Here is a 24,853-nt window from a genome sequence, read left to right on the forward strand (position 1 = left end):
ATTGTGTTTAGAGTATTAAAATTAAGTACATTGTATGATAGATAGACGGAAACTAGTCAGAGTTCAATCAGAGGAAAAGTGAACCTGGTCATTACATCATCATTTTTGGACAACGTATTGACAAGGTCCAACCATGCTGGTTCATCAGGGATCCTGTCACTTTGACTTTCTCTAGAAACCCAAGTTCAGAGTAACTGAACCATCATACAATTGATGCTGTCCTGCTGATGAGCTTCCTCAAGGCCTCCTTCATGTCTCTGTTCCTCAGGCTGTAGATAAAGGGGTTCAGCATTTGAGGAACCACAGAGTACATCACTGAAGCCACAGCAGTCTTCCTTAAAGAGTCAGACATGGCAGAACTGATGTACACTGCAAAACCTGTCCCGTAGAACAAGGAGACAACGGAGAGGTGAGACCCACAGGTGGAAAAGGCTTTGTGCTTCCCTTCTGATGAGGGCATTCTCAAGACAGAGGACACAATGTGAATGTAAGAGAAAATGATCCCAGAGAAGGGGATACCACAAAATATGGAAGTTGAAACATATACCATTGTGTTATCAATGATGGTATCAGAACAGGAGAGCTTTATGACTTGAGCAAGTTCACAGAAAAAGTTGGGGATTTCCAGATTTGTGCAGAAGGACAGACGCAGCACCATCAGAGTATGGAACAGGGCAACTGTGATACTAATGAGAAGACAGGAGAGAAATAGCAGGACACAGAGCCGGGGATTCATGATGACTGTGTATATGAGGGGGTGACAAATGGCCACATAGCGGTCATACGCCATCACTGCAAGGAGAAAATTTTCCACAAATGCAAATACTATGACAAAGGCAACCTGGGAGAGGCAGCCTGTGTAAGTGATACTCTGATGCTGTGTTTGAAGGTTCACCAGCATCCTGGGGATTGTGCAAGTGCTCAAACAGATATCATTAAAGGAGAGATTGCAAAGAAAGAAGTACATGGGAGTGTGGAGGTGGGAGTCAGAGCTGACCATCAGTATGATAAGCAGGTTTCCCAGGATGGTGACCAGGTACACAGAGAGAAACAGGCTGAAGATCACTGGCTGCAGTGCTGGGTCATCTGTCAGTCCCAGGAGTAGGAATTGTGAAATGGCTGTTTGGTTATGCGGTTCCATGGTGGTGAAGAATCTGGTGAAAAAGACAGGGGGAGAAGACCTTAAGATGTGTGGACAGCAGCTGCAGTGCTGGGAGATGTTACATATGCAGATCCTTGGTCCCCACTCCAGTCAGACTCCTGAACCACCCTGGGGATGAGGACCCCAAGTCTGCTTCAAGTGCTACAGGTACCTTCAGTGCATGTTGAATTCTGAGAAAGTTTATGGAACAGAAAACATCCCCCAGGGCACTGTGAACTCCAGTGAATATTCAGAAAATTTTCTCTGCCATTTTCTCAGTTAGATCAATTTTCATTCATTCCTGTTTCCCTCCACTCCTTTATTCAAAATATTTACATGGAACACTGATTTTGTTCCACTTTTTGTGCTAAATAGGAGAAAGAAACAAAGCCAAAGGCATATGTTTTCAATCAGCTCTATTCTAAGATGTTATGAAATAGAGGAGAATAAATTTTTGAAATGTTTCTTATAAAGCAATAATTCCCTCATTTTGGCTTGATTCAGAGTCACCTGACAGAGGAGTCAAAGTTCATATGGGTTATTTTTCACCGTCATCTACGTTTATGCATGAGGACACTTGGTAAGCTGAGGCTACAGCATGACTGTGAGATCCACACAGAGGATTGGTCAATCCTGGGTTTCAGCCCAGATATTCTGGCAGCTGAAATGATTCATGAACAATCTCTGTTAATGTGCCTGGATAGTACAGAACTAACATTCCTAGATGATCTCTCAGATCTAATGATTTTTCTGTGCAATTTCAATATTTTCTTCCTGACCAAGGCCACTAGCCTTATCCCTGCCTTTGAAGTATGTCCATTTTTATCCATGAAATTAATAATAGTTTTTGGATGGCATCCATCCAGGTGGACCTGAACAAAGACTAGGAAATGTTTCTATGACATTTGAAGCTCAGAGGACGCCCCACGGAAACATCACCCATCTCCTTCAGCAATTAATTAAACATGAGCATGACACAAGAGACTCTGTGTCTCCTCTTAAGGTAGCTCTATGATTTAGTTGAAAATTAATATATCATTTTAAAGAAATATTTCAGAAAAATGAGAAAAATCTCAGTGAATTGCATAGAAAAACCTGAAAAAATTATGAATACTAAAACAATTTCCTGATATTCAGAAAACGAGCATAAGATAACACAATTATAGGATACCAGACACGTCTCAAGTTGGAGCAGTGTTCTTTTTAGCCAGAGAAGTGCAGGGGACAACTTTCAGCTTTTGGGGTGATGTTGAATCCACACACATTGAATGAAGGTCACAGAAGCTCTAGAACATGCTTTGCAAAAGGGAAGCCCTCAACTCTGAGAGCAACCTGGATGTTGCATTTGTACAAAGGGAAGTGCAGGGAGATGTGTCAATTCATGCCATCGTGGTCGCCATATTGCAATGTATATTCACATCCCACCATCACACTGTACACCTGGAGCACTTACAGCTTTTATTAAACTATCCCCAATGAACATGGAAAACACTGTGGGGATGTTTCATGGTGAGAAATGAGTAGAGCCAATGCACCAGTGTGGGACTGAGATAGGAACTTGAACTTGACTTCCCCTCTGGTTTTGTTTTTACTGCCATGCACCTGCACAGAGCACTCTTCACTCCACAGAAAGAGAATGTGTCAGGGCAATTGAGGAATGAAGACCAAGAAAAGCATCCCCAGCATCATAAATGCAAACATCAGAGAAGTGTGTACTGTGCTGAAATGATCTCTGTGATGGACAGGTAGGAAATCAAGAAGGAACCACCAATTACATCAATATTTTCTTGGCAAGTTGATATGAGAAAATATATAGGAATTAAAATGAATTCAGGAATTACTAAATAAGATAATATGCAGCATTAACTAAGGAAGTGTAATTACCTGGATGGCATCAAGAAGGATCTGGTTCAAAATCTCAACTTGATATGGAAGAAGCAAATGTGTTGTCAGGAAGTACAGGTAGATTAATATTTCAGAGAATCCTGAGGAAGGCTCACCTCTGGGAGGAGCACAGGTGCTATTTCCTGGTTGGAACAGGGCTGCTGAGTGCAGTGGTCCCAGGCTGACTCCTGCAGTCTCTGTATCCCCAGGGTTCAATATCCAAAATGCCTCATTATAGCCACTATTGTACTAACAATCTGATCCCAATAGTGCATATCCTGGAAGACCAACTCTGCAGGAGTGAGGGATTCAGGGTGGCTTATTCCTGACCCCTGAGGCCATATCTGCTCCACTCAGTTCTCTGCACTGTCTCTGCTCAACTCTCTGCATGGACCCTGCTCATGTAACACATGGCAACTTTCTAAAGAATTCCAGGGCTCCTTTTCGGTCACAAACAAAGTCTATTCCATTTAATTAATGTTTTCAGGAAGCTCCATTCCATTTTAGATGTGAAAAATGGATAGGTTTAAATAGTAAATTCATACATATTTGCGAAGACACTGTGATCTTCATCTTCCAATTGCTGGAACAAACTCCCAAGGTCATTCAACTTAAATTAATGCAATTTTCCTCTGGCTCATAGTTCAGTGTTCTGATCCACAGTCCAGTCACTGGCATGTTGCCTCGGGCCTGTGACAGTGTAAGTCATCATTGACATAGTATGTGGCCTTGGGAACCACCAGGAAGTAATAAGAGATAGGGAGGCTAGTGACTTCATGGCCTGCCCCAACAACCCAATTACATTTAACTTTGGTTCACCTGTTGAACGTTCCACCACTTTGAAGAAGCACTGCAGACTGGCCACCAGATCTTTAATGCATGGACATTATGGGCAAACAAAAAAGATCTGACATTGTAAAACTGCACAAACTCTGGGTAATCCAGTTAGTCATCAGGGGTGTTTGCTGAACTATAATGTTTTCCCACATAGTTTTTAAAGATTGTATTATTATTTTATTATATTCCCTTTGTTCAGTGCTGAGAAACCAAATTACAGACTGTATTTTTACTCCCTTTGTCCATCCATGCACAGCATTTTCAGTTCCAATATAGAGGTTTAAATATACATCTTTCTTCACATTAGGGGACTCCGATGTGAAATTTCAGCTCTTGATTTTTAAGTCATTAACTCCTGATATTTCAATTCTACACATACTTCAATGAAATTGACAAGAGTGCCTTAAAACAGGTTGTAAATAATAATATAGACCTTACATGTATATACCCATGTATAACATACCCATTGTTATAAATATCACGTTGTACTAATATCATATAATTTACTAATTATGTCATATTTTATATATCAATGTTATATGCTCTTTAACTTTACAGTTGTGATACTTCTCAGATGATGGGACACAATGAATTTTTTATTTCAACTACAAAGTCACCAAAGGCAGAGCTAACTGATATGTCACTCAGACACTGGATTAGATTCAACCACCATTCAATAGGTGGAGGGCTGGTTCAAGTTCATGTGCTTTTGAAAACTTCTATGTTTAAATGCTCAATATTTTTCCCTCTTTACTGTCTGCATTTATAATATATTAATTCTTGGGACATGAATTTGTAATTTATATGACATGCTACTTCAACTTTATAATAAGACAGCATCATTATGGCATATTTCACATGTTAACCTCATTCTATTTCAGCCATTGGAACAATTGACAAAAGATACCAAGACATCAATAGGGTTTTAAGGAACATCTGTGTTCCCGGGTATACCATACAGAGAACAGTAGCGTGTAAACACAAGATGAAGTTTCCCAGTAGCAAGAAAAGAACCTCAGCAGGAGATGGGGAGTGAGATGAAAGCAAGGGACTCTATGGATTCACGTCCACCAGCAAGAAAGCCCTTCTAACCTCCAGCTTGGAAAACAATATTTTTGGGGGGTTATTTTCCATGGGCAGAAGGAGAGCTTCCTTACTTCACAAATCTTGATGAATTAAGAGGTGAGCTCTGCCTAAACCCAATTCTGTGGACAGAGAACTCATGGAAGTCCCTGAAAATCCCCCAACAAAGACACTAATCACACTCACTGCAGGCTTGGTGAGGAGATTTGACAGTCTCCACGTCACGGGGCACGAGAAGTCAGGAGCTTAATTCAGGAGGAAGACCAGGCTGGCCGTGGAAGAGGGAACTGTGAACCTGGAAATGAACAATCAGAGCAAAGTCCTGCTGATGGACCCAGAAAATTGTGGGAGAAGACTTGGGGGAAGTGGGTCTAGAGTGCTGCACAGGAAGTGTGGCTGTAAAGGGAGAAGAAAAAGAAGTCGCATTCACCAGCAGGACCAGAGTCTGCACACGTTCTGTTTTTTTCTCTTGTTTGGTTGTTTGCATTTTGGAGCAATTTGGAGATATTGAAGATGTTTGAGTTCATGGTGACCTTATACCACCATCTGAAGGGACCTACGAGTAGCAATCCATTGGGATTACTGCAGCATCAGCAAGACACCATCACTTTTCTGCTGAAAGCATCTACCAGAACAAAGCCATAAAGGAGTCCTTTAGCTTTCAGTCTTCAGTTCCCTGAACACATAGGTAGTATACATCCAGTGGCAGCATCAAAACAGGACCTAGAGAATGTGCTTTCCGATCCATTAGTCAAAAGGCCAGTGCCTTGTGGGACAAACCTCAGGAAAATAGGAGAGGAAAAGATTATGGGTAATGAGTATGGAAATCTGCTTTGAGTTGTTTTGCTACACATATGTATGTTTTCAGGTGCTCGGGATGGAACCCAGGGTCTGAAACATGCTAGGCTAGTGCTCAACCACTGAGCTACATCCTCAGCCCCAGAGAGCGATTCTGCAAGAGAAATTCATATCCCTTGAATTCTGAATGATAGACTTTGGAGGGGCCCACATGTCTTCTCAGATGACCTCTGAGAAACACCATATCAGCAACACAGAAGTATCAGTAAGATTCCACCACTTAGTTCTGAGCCCTCCCACCTGCAAACAGCAACAAGGACTACTTCAAGTACCACGGACTTCTGCCCTGTGTCCACACAGGTGGGTTTCACCATCATATGGGACCCACACACAGAGCCCGAGATTGTTTCCTGATGCTTCAGGTGTTATGGCTAATGTTTTGATGAGGAATTCATAGCAATTGTGAATGAACTATAACTACCAATAAAGTGATATGTTGCCCATGTTTTCTCCAAAACAGAGGAAATTAGAGGAAAGAAGAAGGTGCAGGAATTTGAAACAAACAAACAAAAGCAGAAGGAAACACAAGCAGGTTTTTTTTGCCATAAGCTGAATTTTAGGATAAAAGCGACCCAAAGTCCCAGCACAAGTTTCCAGATTGCTTGTAACCCTCTCCTAAGAAACAATGTGAATCCATCCATGTGTAACTAAATTAAAAGCTCACTTTAAGTTTTCCTGTCTTCCCAGTTGACACAGTGAGAACGCAGAGAAAGTACCAAAAATACCCAAAACACTAGAGGGAGATTCTGCTTGTGTCCTTGAATGTTGATCCATTATTTGTGAATATTTTTAACTATTTCTAAACTGTTTTCTGTAATCAATGTGGAGTAACTATGTAATCACATTTCCTTATTGCTGTAGAGTTTTATTCCCAGCCTTCACACTTTCATGGTCTTGGCTTCAATATGCAACATACTTCCAAATACTACATGATGCAGATTTAAATAATGTGTATTTCTTATCAGTATTTTGAAGAAAATTGCAAATCAGCAAAAATGATGTAACTTGTGTTACAGGTAGCTTTGTGATTGTAATATATGGGGTTGGGGATTGTTATGTGCACTTACTTAATTGATGGGGCTTCAATAATGAAGACAGAAGACATAAGTTATTTCAGGGAGAGGTACAGAAAACCTAGGGTTCAGACAAGAGAGTCCAGAGAAATAACAACTCAGGAATGAACACCTTATTTATTGCCAAAATATAATTAAAAAGGTATGTGGATTTCTGTATCACCTCAAATCTGAAAAATAAATTCAAGGAGATTTCATACCTCCAAACTAAAAAGTAAAACTCAATCCTTTGGATTGAAGTAAAAACAGTGTCCAATATCAATACTTATTGAAACCAAATTATTAAGGAATACGTGGACATGCCAATATATATTAAAATGGACCCCTTGTGTGTACCCACTGAATACTGTAACCCTGAAGCTAAGTGTCACAAACACATGAATAACAAATTGACAACAAGATAACTAAAAGGGATTGACATTCTAGTTAAATAGACAACTTTGGCATATTAACACAAAGATAAAGGCCTCAATGGAAATATCTCAAACACATACTTTCAAAAAGGGGGAAAAAGAGGGACTCAAATAAGGCCTGAAAAGATTCTCCACCTCATAAATGGAGAGATTCAAATGAGCAAATCAATAGTACATGTCACCTGATTGCTTGGGAAAAGGACAGTATTTCCTGATGATGTGGAAGACCAGGCTCATCTAATGGCCTGGGAAATGCATTCCACCACATAAGCAAACTTGATGGAACTGCACAGAGGAGTACCTTAACACACTCATAGTCACCAGCCCACCACAAGGCTGGAGCTGGCTCACATTTCCTCCAGGAAGTGTGAATCAAGGTGGAAAAGGAGCCAACTGATGTAGTGAATGGGACAGGCATGAGCACAGGGGTGAGAGCTAGTCATTAGAACAGGCAAAATAAGCACATAAGGTTTTAGACAAATGTGTTAAGCTAATCAAAAACTGTTTGCCTTAGTTCAGTTTCTGGCTCTTCTTGTGCCTTCCTTATAAGAGTATGTGAAATTACATTTAAGGCCCCAGGGAAATAATCTGCATGACATCATTCTCTGCAAATATTTTTTATATGAGTGTCATTCACCCTATTAACACCTAGGTTCCTATTAACAAGTGAGGAGAGTTAGGGTGTGCATGTGTCATTTCAAGAGGCATTTTCTAAGTGCAACAGCACGAAGTCTCTGAAGCCAGAATCCCTCCTTCAGGATCCTCTTCTGTGAAACTCAAGGAAAGAAATTTTGTTTAGAATATAGAAATCATGTGTCAAATGTTAAAAACTAGATAAATAGAAATGTCAGGTTTCAAGCCCAGATACAGTGCACCTGGACATAATTTGATCTCATTGTAAAAATAAAATAGAGTGACAGAAGTGTCAGGCATTTTGGTTCCAAAGGCATCATGTCACTTTCACTTACTCTCAAATCCGAAGTCCATGCAGATGATGTATCACAGCAGAGAACCTACCCTATCCAAAGCTTCCTCAGGGCTTCTTTCATCTCTCTGTTCCGCAGGCTATAGATAAAGGGGTTCAGCATTTGGGGTACCACAGCATACAGTATTGCAAGCACAGCAGAATGACTAGGGGAGTCGCTTAGAGCTGAGCTAACGTACACCACAAAAGCTGTCCCATAGAACAAGGAGACAACAGACAGGTGAGACCCACAGGTGGAAAAGGCTTTATGCTTCCCTCCTGATGAGGGCATTCTCAAGACAGAGGACACGATGCGAACATAAGAGAAAATGATTCCAATGAAAGGAACACCAGCAAATACACACACTGCAACGAGTACTGTAAGGTTATCAATGAGGGTGTCAGAACAGGAGAGCTTGATGACATGAGCAAGTTCACAGAAGAAGTGTGGGATCCCCTGGTCTGAGCTGAAGGTCAGCCACAGCAACAGCAGAGTGTGGAGTAGGGCGTCAGCAACACTAATGAGCAGGGAGACCAGAACCAGCAGGACACACAAGCGGGGATTCATGATGACCCTGTACTGCAGAGGGTGACAAATGGCCACATAGCGGTCATAGGCCATCACTGCCAGAAGAAAATTTCCCATGAGTGCAAAAATTATGACAAAAGAGACCTGGGTGAGGCATCCTGTGTAGGTGATAGTCTGATTCTGGGCTTGGATGTTCACCAACAACTGTGGGATTGTGCATGTGGTATAACCGATGTCATTAAAGGACAGACTGCAGAGGAAGAAGTACATGGGTGTGTGCAAGTGGGGGTCATGGCTGATGGCCAGGATGATGAGCAGATTTCCCAGGACGGTGACCAGGTACATGGACAGGAACAAGCTGAAGATGAAGGGCTGCAGACCTGGGTCCTCTGTCAGTCCCAGGAGAAGAAATTCGGAGATGGCTGTTTCATTTCTGAATTTCATGTTGTTGAAGGTTCTGATGGAAAAGATGGGGAGACAAACCATAGAATGAATGGCCCTTTGCAGAAGACAATGGAAACAAAGGTTTTTGGCCCCAGGCCAATTTGTTTGCTGATTCCCTCTGGTAATGAGAACCAGATATCTGTGCTTCCAACAGACCCTCTGGATGGCTTTCATGTGTGTTGGGTTTTGAGAGTAAGTTAATGAAATGTAGTCATCATGGGCACGTTGAGCTTAAGACAATATTCCAACGTTTTCCTCTGCCACTTCCTCCCCTCTGCTCCTCAGTCATCCCCCTTTCCCCTCAGCTTCCTTCACTGCCTTCAGTTCTTATGAAACACCAACATGGTTTCCTGTCCTGCCCTAAGTGCTGAGCAGGAAGCACAGTGTGAAGCAGGGCTTAGCAGGCAGTTATCCCAGGCCTTCAAGTTAAAGATGAGAATGAAGTTGAGAAATCGATCTTGTAACTTAGGCTTCCTTGGAATCCTATGACACACTTGGGGAACTGCAGTTGTGGAGCTGCGTATCCCCCCCATTGACCCGTGAAGACCCTGAGGTAGGGTGAGCTTAGACCATGGATGTGGGATCCACAGTGTTAGCTGGTCAGAACTGGGTTGGGCTCACGTACACTGACTACTGTGTGGATTCAAGGCCCATCTCTGTGAATGCCTCTGGATGGTGCGGAACTAGCATTCCTCAGGCCTCACTCAGATCTCATCATTGTGCTTTGCAATTCTAATATATCCTGGAGACCAAGGCTCTAGTCTTCTCCTTGCCTTAAAACTTCATCTGTCTGAGCCATGTGAGTGGATGCATGCCTGTAATCCCTGCTCTCAGGAGGCCAAGGCAGCAGAATCGTGAATTTGAGGAAAGTCTGGGCAACATTCCAAGACACTACCTCAAATAAAAAGTATTTCTTCAATTATTAAAAAGCATATTCCATCTCTACCCAGGAAATTATTTATAGTGAGCTGAGTACATCCATCCATGGGAAACTGCACAAAGAAAAGGTCGCATCTATGCTTGAAGCTTAGGAGAGAGACTTCCTCATGGAAACATAGGTCATCTCCCTTAGCAATTACATCTAAAGGGAACTGAGCAACTCTGTCTATGAGATTCTCTATCTCATACTAACGAAATTCAACTATGGAGTTGATAAATGATGTATCAATTTTTTTAAAAGTGAGATAAATGAGTGAAAAATAGAAATATGTAAGCATATAAAAAAGATATGAATATAGAAAAAGAAATCCCTGGTATTCACAAAGTAGGTAACTCAAAGCCATAAAGTAATTTTGAGTCCTATTAGGAGTGTCCATGTACAAAAAATCCTTGTCTACACAGGGAGACAGATGTTTCAGGGACAGCACTTATATTTGTTGTAATAGTGGATTACAGAATCTGACTGTGACCCAAGCCCTAGAACATCAGCCTCTCCCCAGGCTGATGCACCTTGGGAAATGCAAGAAGGAAGAGTTATTACCTTGATGTGGTCATTATTTTGCAGTGTATGGTATTTCCAGCTATCCTAGTGTACACACAGTATGAATGCAATTTTTATCCAATCATACTCAATAACATTGTAAAAAATCTGTGGGAATGATTCATAATGAGAAATTAACAACTTAAAAGTACCTAGTACAGAACTTTCCAAATAGACAGCCTGATACTGACATTTCCTGCTGGTTTCTTCTGTCACTCTCAAGAATCATCATATGCAACATTATGCAGTTTTCAGAAACATGCAATGTAATGGCAAATCAAAATAAGACAACCATAAGGGAACATCCTACTATGATAAATGCAAACATCAGGGAGTATTAGTGTGCTGAAAACTCTCTCTGGCTGAGAGAGTCCACTAGATAAATAAGGAGGCATCACTGACACCAGGGTTCATTTCACATGGTGTATGCTGAGACAGGAAATAAGAGGAATTAATAATAAATGAATTAGGTGAGCTTGAATTTCACTTCCGAAGCCTCAACCAAGGGACTTTTGTTGCCTAGTTGGCTTCATGAGGAATGTTGTTCCACATCTCACCTGGAGACTGAATGGAAGAGTGTCCTCGGGAAATGCAGCAGACTTAGTGAGTCCTAGGTTCCTGAGGAAGGCTCATCTGTGGAAGAGGGCATAGGTCTGCTTGCTGGCTGGGTCAGGGCTGCTGAGTGAGGTGGTCCCAGGCTCACTTCTGCTGTCTCTGTGTCTCAGGGGCTCAATACACAGAGCTCCTCATTAGATCAGCTATTGTACTAACATTCTGATCCCAAGAGTGCACCTCCTTGAAGACCAACTGCAGTAGTGAGGGATTCAGGGTGGCAGGTTCCTGACCCCTGAGGGCATGCCTGCACCACTCAGTTCTCTGCATGTCTCTGCTCAGCTGTACTACATGGACCCTGTTCATGCAACACATGGCAACTCTCTAAAGAATTATAGGGCTCCTTTTCATCTCCAAACAAAGGCCTACCAATTTTACTAACTACTTCAGGAAGCATGATTCTAGTTTTTGGGTAAAGCTATGTTCTGTAGATGTGAGACTACATCAAATAAATATATATTAGCTAAGATATTGTGTTAGAATTCTCTTGCTATAACAAGTATGTTAGATGCAGCATCTTAAAAAGTGGAAAGGTTTGTTTAGGCTGAGGACTTTGGATGTTTCCCTTCACTGTTTCTTCCTCTGTCACTCTGGACTGCAACAGGGCAGTACCTCATGAAGGGAACATTTGGTAGAGGAGAAAGGAAATAAAAAGGGAGAGAGGAGAGTCTGGGGCCCCACCCTCCCTTTAGTTGCCTTGTACTGCAGCCCCTCTGACTGGTACCATCCCCTCCTGTCCTGTTGCAGGCTGGCAACCAAAGTTTCTGTGCATGGGGCATGGCAGGACAGATATCCAAACTATAGGGTTTCAAAAATGAGGAAACTCGGTGGTCCAGGGAGAGAGATCCCGACACCATCACCCTTTCAGTGCTGGGATTGACCCCAGTACTGCACATGCTAGGCAAACACTCTTAACTGTGCTTTACCACAGCCCCACAGGGGCATTTGTACAAGGGAATTCATGTACCTTTGACCTTGGGATGTCAGAACATGGAAGGTGCCATCTGCCATCACATGAGGTGACCTGTGAGCACCAGCACCATGAAAGGAACCCTGAAGTGCCAGCACGATGACATTACAAACCCTCTGAAATTTCTACAAGAGGGCAGCCACAAAGATCCCATGGCTATCAAGGTCTTCAATTCCCCATCCAAATAGGTGGTGTACATCTAGAGGCAAATTCAAAGTTGGGGCCACATTCAGGGGCAGAGAATGGGCTTCCTGAAATCTCATATGTTGACCATTATTTGATAAGGCAGTCTTAACAACTGTAAATTTATGGTTAGATCACAGTCATTAATGTGCAATGTTCCACATGTTATTTCCCAAACAGAAGAATTAGAGGAAAGATGATGTATGCAGGAACTTGCAAAAAGATAAGAAACCATCCTGCAGATTGTGAGTCCTAAGCTGCATCTTAGGGTAAGAGACACACAATGTCCCAGCCCCACTTTCCAGATTGCTTGTGTAGCTGCTGAAGGAGGAGGAGGAGGGGGAGAAGGAGGAGAAAGGGGAGGAGCCCTGCTAGGAAAACAGGGGACACTGAGCTATTTCACCTGGGTGCCTGGGTGAACCTCACATGGAGGGATCCAGCATCCCATCAGCACAGCTAGCTCAGCAGTGACTCCTGTGCAGTGAGCTTCTTGTCCTCCTGATCAGGACCATTGTCTGAGGAAATGGCTAGTCTGACAACTCCTCTCCTTCCCCAATCTGGCATTGTCTTTGCTCTCACTGAGACACTCTTAGTGTGCCACCTTTTACTTCCCATATCTAACTTAACAGCCCGTCCCACAGGGACACTTCCTTTTTCTCTACTGCATTCACCATATCTCAAGCCAGGTAATGTTGAAGGTAATCTTATCCTAAGAAGCAATATCAGAAACAAACCATATGAGAACAAAAGTAAGATAAATTTCATTTTAATGAAATCTTCCTTTTTGCGGTATGAAAAGGTGATAAAGCAGAGAATACCTCCTCCACCAAAAAACGAGATAATTCTAGGTATGATTCAGTGACAGTAAATCATTTTATTAGAAGTTATCTCTTTCTAAAATTTCTGCACAACCAACATGGAAGAAGAATGTAATATGCATATGGTTCATGAAAGGAGGGTTTGGAGATTGTTAACACAAGAAAATAGATTTTAGGAGTCAATTTGTTTCATTAATGAAGACAAAATATATTAGCTCAGGAAGAGATGCAAAAATCTGCTGTTCAAAATAGATAGTTCAGAAAACTAGTGGCACAATGAGGACTTAATTTATTCGTGAATTGGAGGTAAAATGAAATGTGGATTTCTGGATCATTCCAAATTCTAAGTAAATCCAGTAGGTTTGATGCCACTGAAAGTAAAATGAAAAAGGATGTATTTATGAAAATTCACTTTTGGTGTATTTGGCCTATTTTTTTTTCCATCAGCTTTATAGTGTTTAGTGCATGCCCAGGTGTTCAGGTTTAAGATGGTTTCTTTCTATGGCTTTATATTTTTACAAGCTTAAATTGAAGTATGGCATATATACATAAAAAACACCCAGATTGTCAATATTCACACACATTGATGAAATTTACAAAGCAAATTACCCAAGTATTCACCAATTGGACCAAGAAATAGAGTGCTACTCTACCCAGAATCTCTTACTTACCACCTACCAGTCATTTCCTCCTCCTGACAGAAACCGTATGATGACTCCTCTTATTTAGATAAGTTTTGCCTGCTGTTGGACTTTGTGTAAATTGAATCATACAGTATGTGATCTTTTGTGTGGGGCTTTACATGGAGGAAAGGTCTTCTGATTGTCAACATGTTCTTTAATGACTTGGTCTTTATGATAAAGGGATGAATTTCCAGATACATAAAGAGCTGTTATACGTTGACAAAAAGACATATACCTCAATGGAAATATCCCAACCAATCATTTCCCAAGGAGAAGAAAAGGAATGACTTGTATAAGAGATGTGAAGAACACCACTTCATTAAAAGAGAAATATAAATTAGCAAAACATTAACCTCCAGCATCAGACTGCATAAATGAAAATGTATTGTGACAATTTGGAGCATCAGAATCACCAAATGGGCAGGTAAGTTTGATGGAAATGCACAAAAGAGGTTATCGACACCCTTGTAGCCAGTGAACCCACCACAAGATCGAAACTACCTTACAATTCCTCCAGCAATTGTGAAACAGGCTAGACCATCATCTTTATTCACAATAACAGAATAACTACCCAACTTTTATCAACATCAGGAAGAAACCCTGTGATTCATTGTTACCTGAGGTCATGTAAAATAGGACTGAAAATGAATGAGCACCTGCTAAACCCAACAGCAGGATGGAGTCTCAGATGATCAGTGATGAAATGAAAAGGAGCACCCAGAGATCAGTCACAGCCTCGAAAACATGTCAAGGTATAAATGAAGTCAACTGATATAATAAATTGAAGGCATTTATTAAAGGGTGGGTAAATATTCATTGGAGTCCTCCAAAATAATATTTTGTGAGAAAAATATGGAAATATATGCAAACAAGTACTGCTTGAATTTATAAACTTTCTGTCTTCTCTGTGTATTCTTAAGGTGTTATGCAATTACAGTTTGGCCATACAGGTTATCAGGGATAAGTTTATCCTAGGCAAAATTTGTCTTGTAAAATGAATAATATTCACCCTTTTCATATATGCTCATATTAACAAGAGAGGGATTAGGAAATAATATGATTTCCAGGGTCTCAGCTCAACTCATGGCACAGCTGTCTTCTGTGTGTCTCCACAGAAACTTGGTCATAGAGAGACCAAGGGAAGGGTGACCAGTTGAGTGTCTCTGGGACCATATGTCCAGAAACAGCACCTGTACCTGCTGTAAATCCCTGGAGAATCTGAGGAGAATAGGTCCTTGGAAGAGGCCCACCCCAAGTAGGACACCATAATGTCTTAATCCCCAGAACTAAGCACCCCCACTTTGAAACGTTGTAATGAACGCTGATTCTCTTTTTTGCTTCAAATGTTAGACTGAGGGATTCCATTTCCTTGAGAACTACTTTCATAATCTCTTGAGATGGTTCCAACATCACAGAACAATCTCCCCCACTCAGATATCTAATTATGTGAATTTTATGAATACCAAAAGAGAGAAGAGTGAATGCTATAGGGACCATACATGGAAACATCTTTCCAGGGAATTACTCATTTATGTCTTCGTCAAGTAGTACATTTCAGCTATCTGACACAGTTCTCAGTTTATCTACCTCTCAGAAGCAAGACACACAGCTTTGACCATGGAATTAGGCTGAACATAGACTCCACATATGTACTTGATCTTGCACAAACTTTCCCTTCCCCTGTCCACCTTATACAATGCTCCTTTCTGAGTTTTATCCATATCTGATCACTAAAATAGAACCAAAACCAAAGCAATGAGGTGAAGGTTAGAGGTTTCATCATTGCCAAACATCACAGAACTGTGCAAAACCAAAGACCAACGTGAAGTTCCAGCAGAAATGCAGATAACTAGCATAGCCTCAGAACACTAGGACCAGGGAAAAACTGCAACGTATCGAAGAACCCAATGATGATTAAATGTTTTCCACCTGCTCACCTTCTCCAGCTTTCTGTTTTCTAAGAGTATGACAGAACTAAAATTTCCCAAAGCAAGAATCATTCTCACAGTCTCTGCTTCTATGAAACTCAAGGAAAGAAACTGATTTTAGAGAACTGAAATCAAGTGTCATAAGTACAGAGCTAGATAAAAAGGAAAGTCAGAGTTCAAGTCAAGTTAATATATATATGGACATTATTTTGTCTCATCAAAATAAATATTTTTAGAGAAAACTTGTGATGGATGTACCAGGCATTCTGGCACAGAAGTAATCCTGACATTTTTTCTTATTCTAGAAATTTAAATCCAAGGTAAATGACACATCATTATAGAGAAATTATTCTATCCTTGAGATTCCTCAAGGCCACCTTCATGTCCCTGTTCCTGAGACTGTAGATAAAGGGGTTCAGAATTTGAGGCACCACAGAGTACATCAAGGAAGACACTGCAGTCTTCTTGGATGAATCAGACACAGCAGAGCTAATGTACACTCCTGCCCCTCTGCCATAGAACAAACAGACAACAGACAGGTGAGACCCACAGGTGGAAAAGGCTTTCTGCTTTCCTCCTGATAAGGGCATTGTCAAGACAGAGGACACAATGTGAATGTAAGAGAAAATGATCCCAGAGAAAGGAACACCAGCAAATACACACACTGCAATAAGTATTATGACGTTATCAGTGAAGGTGTCAGAACAAGAGAGCTTGATAACCTGAGCAAATTCACAGAAGAATTGGGGGACTTCTGGGTTTCTGCAGAAGGACAGTCGCAGCAACAGCAGAGTGTGGAGGAGGGCATCCGTAATACTAACAAGCAGGGAGATCAGAACCAGCAGGATGCTGAGGCAGGGCTTCATGATGACTGTGTACCTCAGGGGGTGACAAATGGCCACACAGCGGTCATAGGCCATCACTGCAAGCAGAAAATTTTCCCAGTATGAAGATAGCATGACAAAGGCAACCTGGGTGAGGCAGCCTGTGTAGGTGATGCTCTGATCCCATGTTAGGATGTTTACCAGCACTTTGGGGATGGTGGTCATGCTTATACAGATGTCATTGAAAGAAAGAGTGCAAAGGAAGAAATACATGGGGGTGTGGAGGTGGAAGTCAGAGTAGATGGCCAGGATGATAAGGAGGTTTCCCAGGAAGGTGACCAGGCACATGGAGAGGAACAGGCTGAAGATGAGGGACTGCAGTCTGGGTCATCTGTCAGTCCCAGGAGAAGGAATTCTGAGATAGCTGTTTGGTTTGTGGGATCCATATTGTTGGTGAATTCTATGGAAAAGATTGGGTAAGAATTGGATTAAATAAATGGTTTCCTAAGCATTAGAACTTAATAATCATGACAGTTCTTGGTACCACTATAGACTTATCTTATGATAATGATAACCTCTGAGTATGTGGAACTGCAAAAATATTCTAACAATCAATCTAGATGATTTTGATAACTCTAAACTTTAGAAACTTGTGCTTTACAAAAAAAGGAAAAACAACAACAACAATAACAAAGAAAAAAAAAAAAACACCAAATCTGCATCTCATGTGATTTGCACTAAGGAGAGTGTTATAATGCATCCCTGGCTTACTGTCTCCCTCCATTCCACTATCCGTCTTCTGCTAACCACAACTCCCTTTTGTGGACAGTTTCTCCCACATACCCAGTGATAAGATTACAACAATTCTTTTCGAATTGTTCCATGCCTTGTACACAAACATAGCATATACATACTCTAGACCTTTGCTCTCTAACACTGTATGCTCATCATCATGAGAAGGATCATCAAACTGTAGATAAGGTAGTTCATGGACCTGTCAGCCCCATGGGCCCAGGAGGACTTGTCATGGACATAATATGCACAGTTGGAGTTTGGCAGAGACAGATTTGTCTGACTGCTGGGTTGGCTGTCATGACCAGTCTCTGGGAATGCCTCTGGATAGTTCAGAACTGTCATTGATAAACAACCTCTCATGTTTCATCCTTTCCTTTTATTACTGAAATAGTTTCTTACTGAACAAATCCCCTGGATTTCCTTAACTCTCAATGTATGTTCCCTTCTATGCATTAGGTTAATGGTAGCTGGTGATAAGCCCCCAGCCAGGTAGTCATGAGCATGCAGTAGTAAGTATTGATTTTAAACCTGAAGTGTAGTAAGACTGTCCCTGGAAACCCAAGCAATCTGCCTCAGAAGTTAATTCTGCATGAAACTCAGTAACTCTTTATGAGGCATTCTTCATCTCATTCTAATGAAATTTCTTCCCTCAAAGTGGTAAGTAGCATATCATAAAATCAAATACTGAGCAAAAGGAAAAAAAAATAAGTGGCAAAAAAATGCATGGATTCCTTCAAAAACACATGGGAAAGTAGTAATTTTTTTATCTTCACATAAGAAAAACAGGCTTTAATGATCCAATTTCTCAAGAGGATGTCCCTTAAGAGAACAGATTTCCCTCTTATGGGAATGATGAAGCTGTGATGTCAATGGCGATTGTTTGATACCATATGAGACTAGCAGCTGGTATGGTGGCACTTGCCTCTGATTGTAGCAACTTGGGAGACTGAGGCAGAAGGATAGCAATTTCAAGGCCAGCCAACACAACTCAGTGAGAACCTGTCTCAAAATAAAAAAATGGATGGTTGGGTGTGTAGCTTGGTGACAGAATACTTGTCTACCAGATGTCATGCCCTGGATGTATATATATATATATATATATATATATTTAGATAAACATACATACATACATATACATACACAAATACTCACACATCTGAATTTATTTCAGTGCCCTGCATTAGCATTATGAAGGCAAACCATGTTCAACTGGACGAGAAGCCTGGGTATTTTATATGATCGAGCTCTCTGGTTGATGTTTTCATTAGCTACAGTGTAGTATGACTTTCATAGTCTACATTTTCCAACCATCACTTTGCGTACACTAAATATGTACAATTGCCGTTTGCACAGTTATATCTCAGTAAAGGTACAAGGAAGCATCATTGAACAGTTTGAATGAAGACAAATGAATGGGGCCAAGCAACCCACAAAGTGCTGGGCAGGTGAGGCTCACACTGACCCTTCCCATTGTGTGTGTGTGTGTGTGTGTGTGTGTGTGTGTGTGTGTGTGTGACTTACAGGAGAAAGATCCCACAAAACTCTTCATCCCATACAAAGACATGGGTTGGGACACTTGGGTGTAGAAGAAAGAAAGAGAGCATTTCTAGCTCAACAAATTCAGATTTCAGAGAATAGTTTGTGTGCTGAAATGACCTTTAAGAATCTTGATTATGTGTAAAAGTAAGAAAGGAAAGAAGCATCCATGATACAAGTATTCATTTGCCCTGGTCACAGATTGATATATAGAGCAATGAAAAGAAAATAATAATACATAAATCAAACACTTGGTTCACAAAACCATGAATTGCTAAAGTAGGAAAAATTATTTACATTAATTCTATAACATGCAAAAATTAAAATTTTCATAACCTATAAAAGTACATAAGTATTCATCATATTTAAAATATGATGAATGATTTAAAGTATAATGAATCAAGAATGGATTGCACTCATTACTCAGCAGTCAATGCACATTTCACACTTGCTTTTTGTATTTTTATTGCAGCAAATCAGTAAATGATAGAGGAATAACTGAATTCCCTTGCTTTATGTACTTGCTGTCACTTAATTTGCTTCTTTCCCCATGGAAACAATCACATAATCTTTATAGACATTATTCTCCAAGAATTTTCATTAAGTCTGGTATTATTCTTCCAGAAGATAGCAGTTGCTTTATGTTGCATTTTTAAAACTTTATGTAAATGGAATCCTATTGTACACTGCATTTACAAGTGTCATTCTTAAGTACTTTATTCATTTTTTCATGTTTTTATTGGTGCATTGTAATTACACTTACCATTAAGATTCATTGTACTGTATTTGTACATGCCGAGGCACTTTATTTTATTGATTAATATTGATATACGCAGTTTTTCCTCTATCTTAAATTCCACTGTTAGGAGGTGATTAGTTTCCTGCAGCTGTCCAGAGAGAACGGTTTCCCAGTATTATGAAGATGATTGAAAATTGTCAAAAATTTGAAGAGAATGTCTTTGGACGTTTAGTCGGCAGCAGAGTCATGGGGACCTGCTTCTCCTCATCCTCTGCCTGCACTTCCCTCACTGCTTCTCTGGGAGAAAACTGGAGCAGGGCCCCTTCCCTGTGTCCAAAGCCTTAACCAAGGGACTTTGAGCTCCCTTGCTGGCTTCCCTGGGAATCACCCAGGACCTCACCTGGATGTGAAGATAGAACCGTGTCTCAGGGTGGAAGACACACTCTGAGTCTGTGGGCTCCAGCTCAGGAAGGACCCTCTCTGGTTGAAGGCACAGCTGCTGCTTCCTGTTTTTCTAGGCCTCTGAGTGAGGTTCTCACTAGCTGACACCTCCAGTCTCTCTGTCCCTTGGGGCTCAATACCCACACCTCCTCATTATACCAGAAATGTTTCTGTCTTTCTGATCCCAGGAGTGCATGTCCATAAAGACCAAATCTCTAGAAGAGGGGAAATCAGGGTGGCTGGTCTCCTGACCCATGAGGCCAGCCGTACATCACCTAGGACACTCTGATGATTCTGCTCACCTGCATTTATGCACCTAGTACATAAAACACATTGAACTTACAAATAAAAACCTACCTTCCACTTTATGTGTTTCTACCCACTATATCATATCAGGAAACCAGATTATTAAATTGTATTTTAATAATGTATATTTGTTCTAATTAGTTATATATCACAGTAGAATGTATTTTGACACATCATACATAAATGGAATATAACTTCTTCTTCTGCTTGTATATGGTGTATAGTTATACTGGTTGTGTAATCACATATGTGAATAGGGTAATAATGTCCTATTAATTCTATTATCCTCTTATCTCCATATCCCCATCTCTCCCTTCACCTCCCTCTGTCTAATCCAAAGTATCTCTATTCTTCCCTAGCCACCAACTCCTTATTGTGAATTAGTATCTGCATATCAAAGAAAATATTTAATCTTTGGTTATTTTGGTTTGACTTATTTTGCTTATCATAATATTCTCCAACTCCATCCATTTACCTGCAAATACCATCATTTCACTTTTCTTTAAGGCTGAGCATTATTCTGTTGTGTATATATACCACATTTTTTTTTATCCATCCGTCTCTTGAAGGGCATTTATGTTGGTTCCATAGCTTAACTATTGTGAATTGTGCTGCTATAAACATTGATGTGACTGTGTTACTGTAGTATGGTGATTTTAAGTCCTTTGTGTATAAACTGAGGAGGGGGATAACTGGGTCAAATGGTGATTCCATTCCAAGTTTTCTGAGGAATCTCCATCCTGTTTTCCATAGTGGTTGTACCAATTTGCAACCCACAAGAAATGTAGGAGTGAACCATTTTCCCCACATCCTCACTAAGATTTATTTTTGCTTGTATTCTTGATCATTACCATCATGACTGGAGTGAGATGAAATCTCAGTGTAGTTTTGATTTGCATTTCTCTAATTGCTAGAGGGCGAACATTTTTCATATATTTGTTGATTAATTCTCTTCTTCAGGGAAGTGTCTTTTCACATCCTTAGCCCATTTGTTGAGTGGGTCATTTTGTGTGTGTGTGTGTGTGTGTGTGTGTGTGTGTGTGTTAAGTTTTTTGAGTTCTCTATATATCCTGGAGATTAATGCTCTGAGGTACATGTAAAGATTTTCTTCTGCTCTGTACGCTCCCTCCTCATGTTATTGATTGTTTCTTTGGCCAAGAAGAAGTTTTTTGGTTTGAATCCATTCCTTTATTGATTCTTTATTTTACTTTTTGTGCTTTAAGGGCCTTGTTAAGGAAGTTAGTTCCTATGATGATGTGGTGAAGATTTGGTCCTACTTTTTCTTCTAGTGGACTTGGGGTGTCTGGCCTAATTCCTAGGTCTCTGATCCACGTGGAATTGACTTTTGTTCATGGTGAGAGATAGGGGTTTTATTTCATTTTGCTACATATGGATTTCCAGTTTTCCTAGCACCATTTGTTGAACAGGCTGTCTTTTCTCCAATGTATATTTTTGGTGCCTTTGTCTAGTAATACCTAAATGTATTTTTGTTGTTTTTCTCTGTGTCTGCTTTTCTGTACCAGTAGTCTATGTGCCTGTTTTGATGCCAATACCATGCTGTTTATATTACTCTAGGTCTGTTGGAGGTCTGGGGTTGTGATGACCCCTGCTTCACTTTTTGTGCTAAGGATTCCTTTGGCTATTCTGAGTCTCTTATTTTTCCAATGAATTTCATGATTGCTTTTTCTATTTCTATAAATATTGTTATTGGGATTTTAATATGGATTACATTAAATCTGTATAACACTTTTGGTAGAAAGACCATTTCGACAATGTTAATTCTTCCTATCCAAGAGCATGGGAGATCTTTCTATCTTCTAAGGTCTTCTTCAATTACTTTCTTTAGTGTTCTGTAGTTTTCATTGCAGAGATCTTTCACTTCTTTTGTTAGATTAATTGCCAAGTATTTCATTTTTTTGAGGCTCTTGTGAATGGGGTAATTTACCTAATTTCTCTTGCAGAGGATTCATCATTTACATATAGAAATGCATTTGATTTATGGATATTGATTTTTTATCCTGCTGTTTTGCTGAATTCATTCATTAGTTCTAGAAGTTTTCTGGTGGAATTCTTGGTTATTCTAAATATTGAATCATATCATTAGCAAATAGTGATAGTTTGAGCTGTTCTTTTCCTATTAATATCCCTTTAATTCTTTCTTCTGTGTAATTGCCCGGGCTAATGTTTCAAGGATGCTGTTGAATAAAGGTGTTGAAAGAGGGTATTCTTGTCTTGTTCCAGTTCTTAGAGGGAATGCTTTCTATTTTTCTCCACTTATAATGATGTTGGCCTTGGGTTGAGCAGATATCACTTTTATAATGTTGAGGTATGGTCCTACCATCCCTAGTTTTTCTAACGTTTTGTGCAGGAAGTGGTGTTGTATTTTGTCCAGTCTTTCTCTGCTTCTATTGAGATAATCATATGATTCTTGTCTTAAGTCTCCTGATGTGATGAATCATGTTTATTGATTTCCTATGTTGACTAACCTTGCATCCCCAGGGTGAACCCCACTTGATCATTTTGCTCTGTTGTTTTAATATTTTTTTAATATGGAAATTTTATTACAAGTAGAGGAGAAAGTGTGTGTACTGCTTGTGTCTCTGAGCATATTTTGAAGCCACTGCCCAAGTACGTGATTTCCTTCTAGTACGGTGGACTGTATGAATAGTTTTTTACAAACGTGGGCTTAAATTTGGTTCTCCGTATTTGATACTATGAGCCCCTGAAAAGTATCTGACTCCTGACTCCTTTAAATACACTGATGGGCACATGAGATGCTTCTAACTCTTTTTTTTATACATCTTATGTGTATTTTTTGATGGACATTAACATTTATTTATTTATTATTTATTTATTTATTTATTTATTTATTTATTATTATTGTCTAGTCATATGTATATTCAGATTTTTTTGCCGGTGGTCCAAATGTGTTGTTCCAATTTATGGAATCATCACTGTAAGACATTATTGTAACCTAATGAAATATATAAAAATTAAAAAGAAGAAGGAATAAGGAAGCATCAGTGTCTGAGCAAAAAACTCTATGTAGTTAGATGTGCAGATACTTTGCTTACGCTGCCTGTCCTATTAGGTGGCTTTGCGTATCTCTTAAAACGATGGGGTATATAACTTCTCTGACTTCTAAAGGGTATTTTTGGAAACACTTTTAAATACATATTCAAACACACACATTGTGTGGTGTTCATTATGGATCATCCAAGCATAACAAAATTATAAAAGACAAAAATGAATGGCTGGGCACCCCATTCAACATTACTGAATTCCCAACTTCGCAGTCCTGACTTTAGTTTCTGTCATTGCAACAAATGATACTCATGCACCTGAAGTCAAGTTTGTTGTATGATCTTCTTTCTTTCCATTCTCCAGCTTAATCAGTACACTAATGTGATAAGTATGAGTACCCTGTGATTTTTATTGCATTAGGGCTTATTCCTCTACAAACAATTGTTTCTTCTAATGTAAAAAGTTGTATCTAATAAAGAGAATTATAGTGTGCATATCATTTTATTGGAACTTTCTATGTAATATAGATTTAGCTCATTTTCAGCTTCATTTCTATTTAAATAATTTTAATTACCTTGTGATGCACTGTATTATTATAGCATAATTCTTTTCTCCATTTTTATTTGAATAATATGATGGTGCTATCCTTCCTCCATTTGTGTACAAATGAATCCATGGTGACGTGAAGTCAGGCATTGGGAAACATCCCCTGATCCTGCCTCCTAGAAGGGAAGGAGGAGATTGGGGGGGGTTTGAGGGTTCCTTCTGCACCTGTGTTGCTTGTGGAGGACGCAGGACATGAAGCTGTAACCACACAATGTGCACATTTATAATTCTGGAATAGTGTGAATGGTACTATTTGGAAAATTATTATTATGATTTTGGTACTGAGGATTGAACCCAGAGGTGCTTAACCAGGGAGCCACATTCCAAGACTTTTTTGTATTCTCATTTAGAGACTGAGCATCCCTGAGTTGCTCAAGGCCTCACTAGGTTGCTGAGGCTAGATTAGAACGTGCAATTCTCCTGCCTCAAACTTTCAAGCCATTAGGATTACTGGCATGCACCACTGTGACCAGCTGGAAAATTATTATCACACTCTTCCTGCTGTTCTTACAACATAAAATATTTTGTAGCTTTAGGTAGGAGGAGAGGTATGTGAGGGATGTCATCCTCTGGGTCTACACTTCCTCCCCAGGATCCTCAGTCAGCTATCAGAGATGACACCTAGCTCATACGGATGAAGATCTGGGGGAGATAACAGAAAGTAAGGTGGATCTGATTGACA

At 40.1% G+C, this 24,853-nt stretch overlaps 3 protein-coding genes across 3 annotated transcripts; all 3 read right to left on the reverse strand.

The window, feature by feature from the left end:
- Nucleotides 1-202: 202 nt before the first annotated feature.
- Nucleotides 203-1,141, reverse strand: LOC306646123 (olfactory receptor 7G2-like; the record flags this gene model as incomplete). Its single annotated transcript, XM_079114586.1, has 1 exon — nucleotides 203-1,141. One exon carries the CDS (start codon nucleotides 1,139-1,141, stop codon nucleotides 203-205), a length of 939 nt encoding a protein of 312 aa, XP_078970712.1.
- Nucleotides 1,142-8,302: 7,161 nt separating this feature from the next.
- Nucleotides 8,303-9,226, reverse strand: LOC306646150 (olfactory receptor 7G2-like; the record flags this gene model as incomplete). The annotated part of the gene is made up of 1 exon (XM_079114604.1): nucleotides 8,303-9,226. The coding sequence occupies one exon, from the start codon at nucleotides 9,224-9,226 to the stop codon at nucleotides 8,303-8,305; it is 924 nt and encodes a 307-aa protein (XP_078970730.1).
- A 7,009-nt stretch (nucleotides 9,227-16,235) lies between these two features.
- LOC306647076 (olfactory receptor 7G2-like) lies at nucleotides 16,236-17,861 on the reverse strand (the record flags this gene model as incomplete). Its single annotated transcript, XM_079116108.1, has 2 exons — nucleotides 16,236-17,085; nucleotides 17,719-17,861. 2 exons carry the CDS (start codon nucleotides 17,859-17,861, stop codon nucleotides 16,236-16,238), a joined length of 993 nt encoding a protein of 330 aa, XP_078972234.1.
- Between the last annotated feature and the right edge of the window lie 6,992 nt (nucleotides 17,862-24,853).

Source organism: Sciurus vulgaris (genome assembly GCF_902686455.1).
Source record: "Sciurus vulgaris genome assembly, chromosome: 16".
Classification (NCBI taxonomy): Eukaryota; Metazoa; Chordata; class Mammalia; order Rodentia; family Sciuridae; genus Sciurus; species Sciurus vulgaris.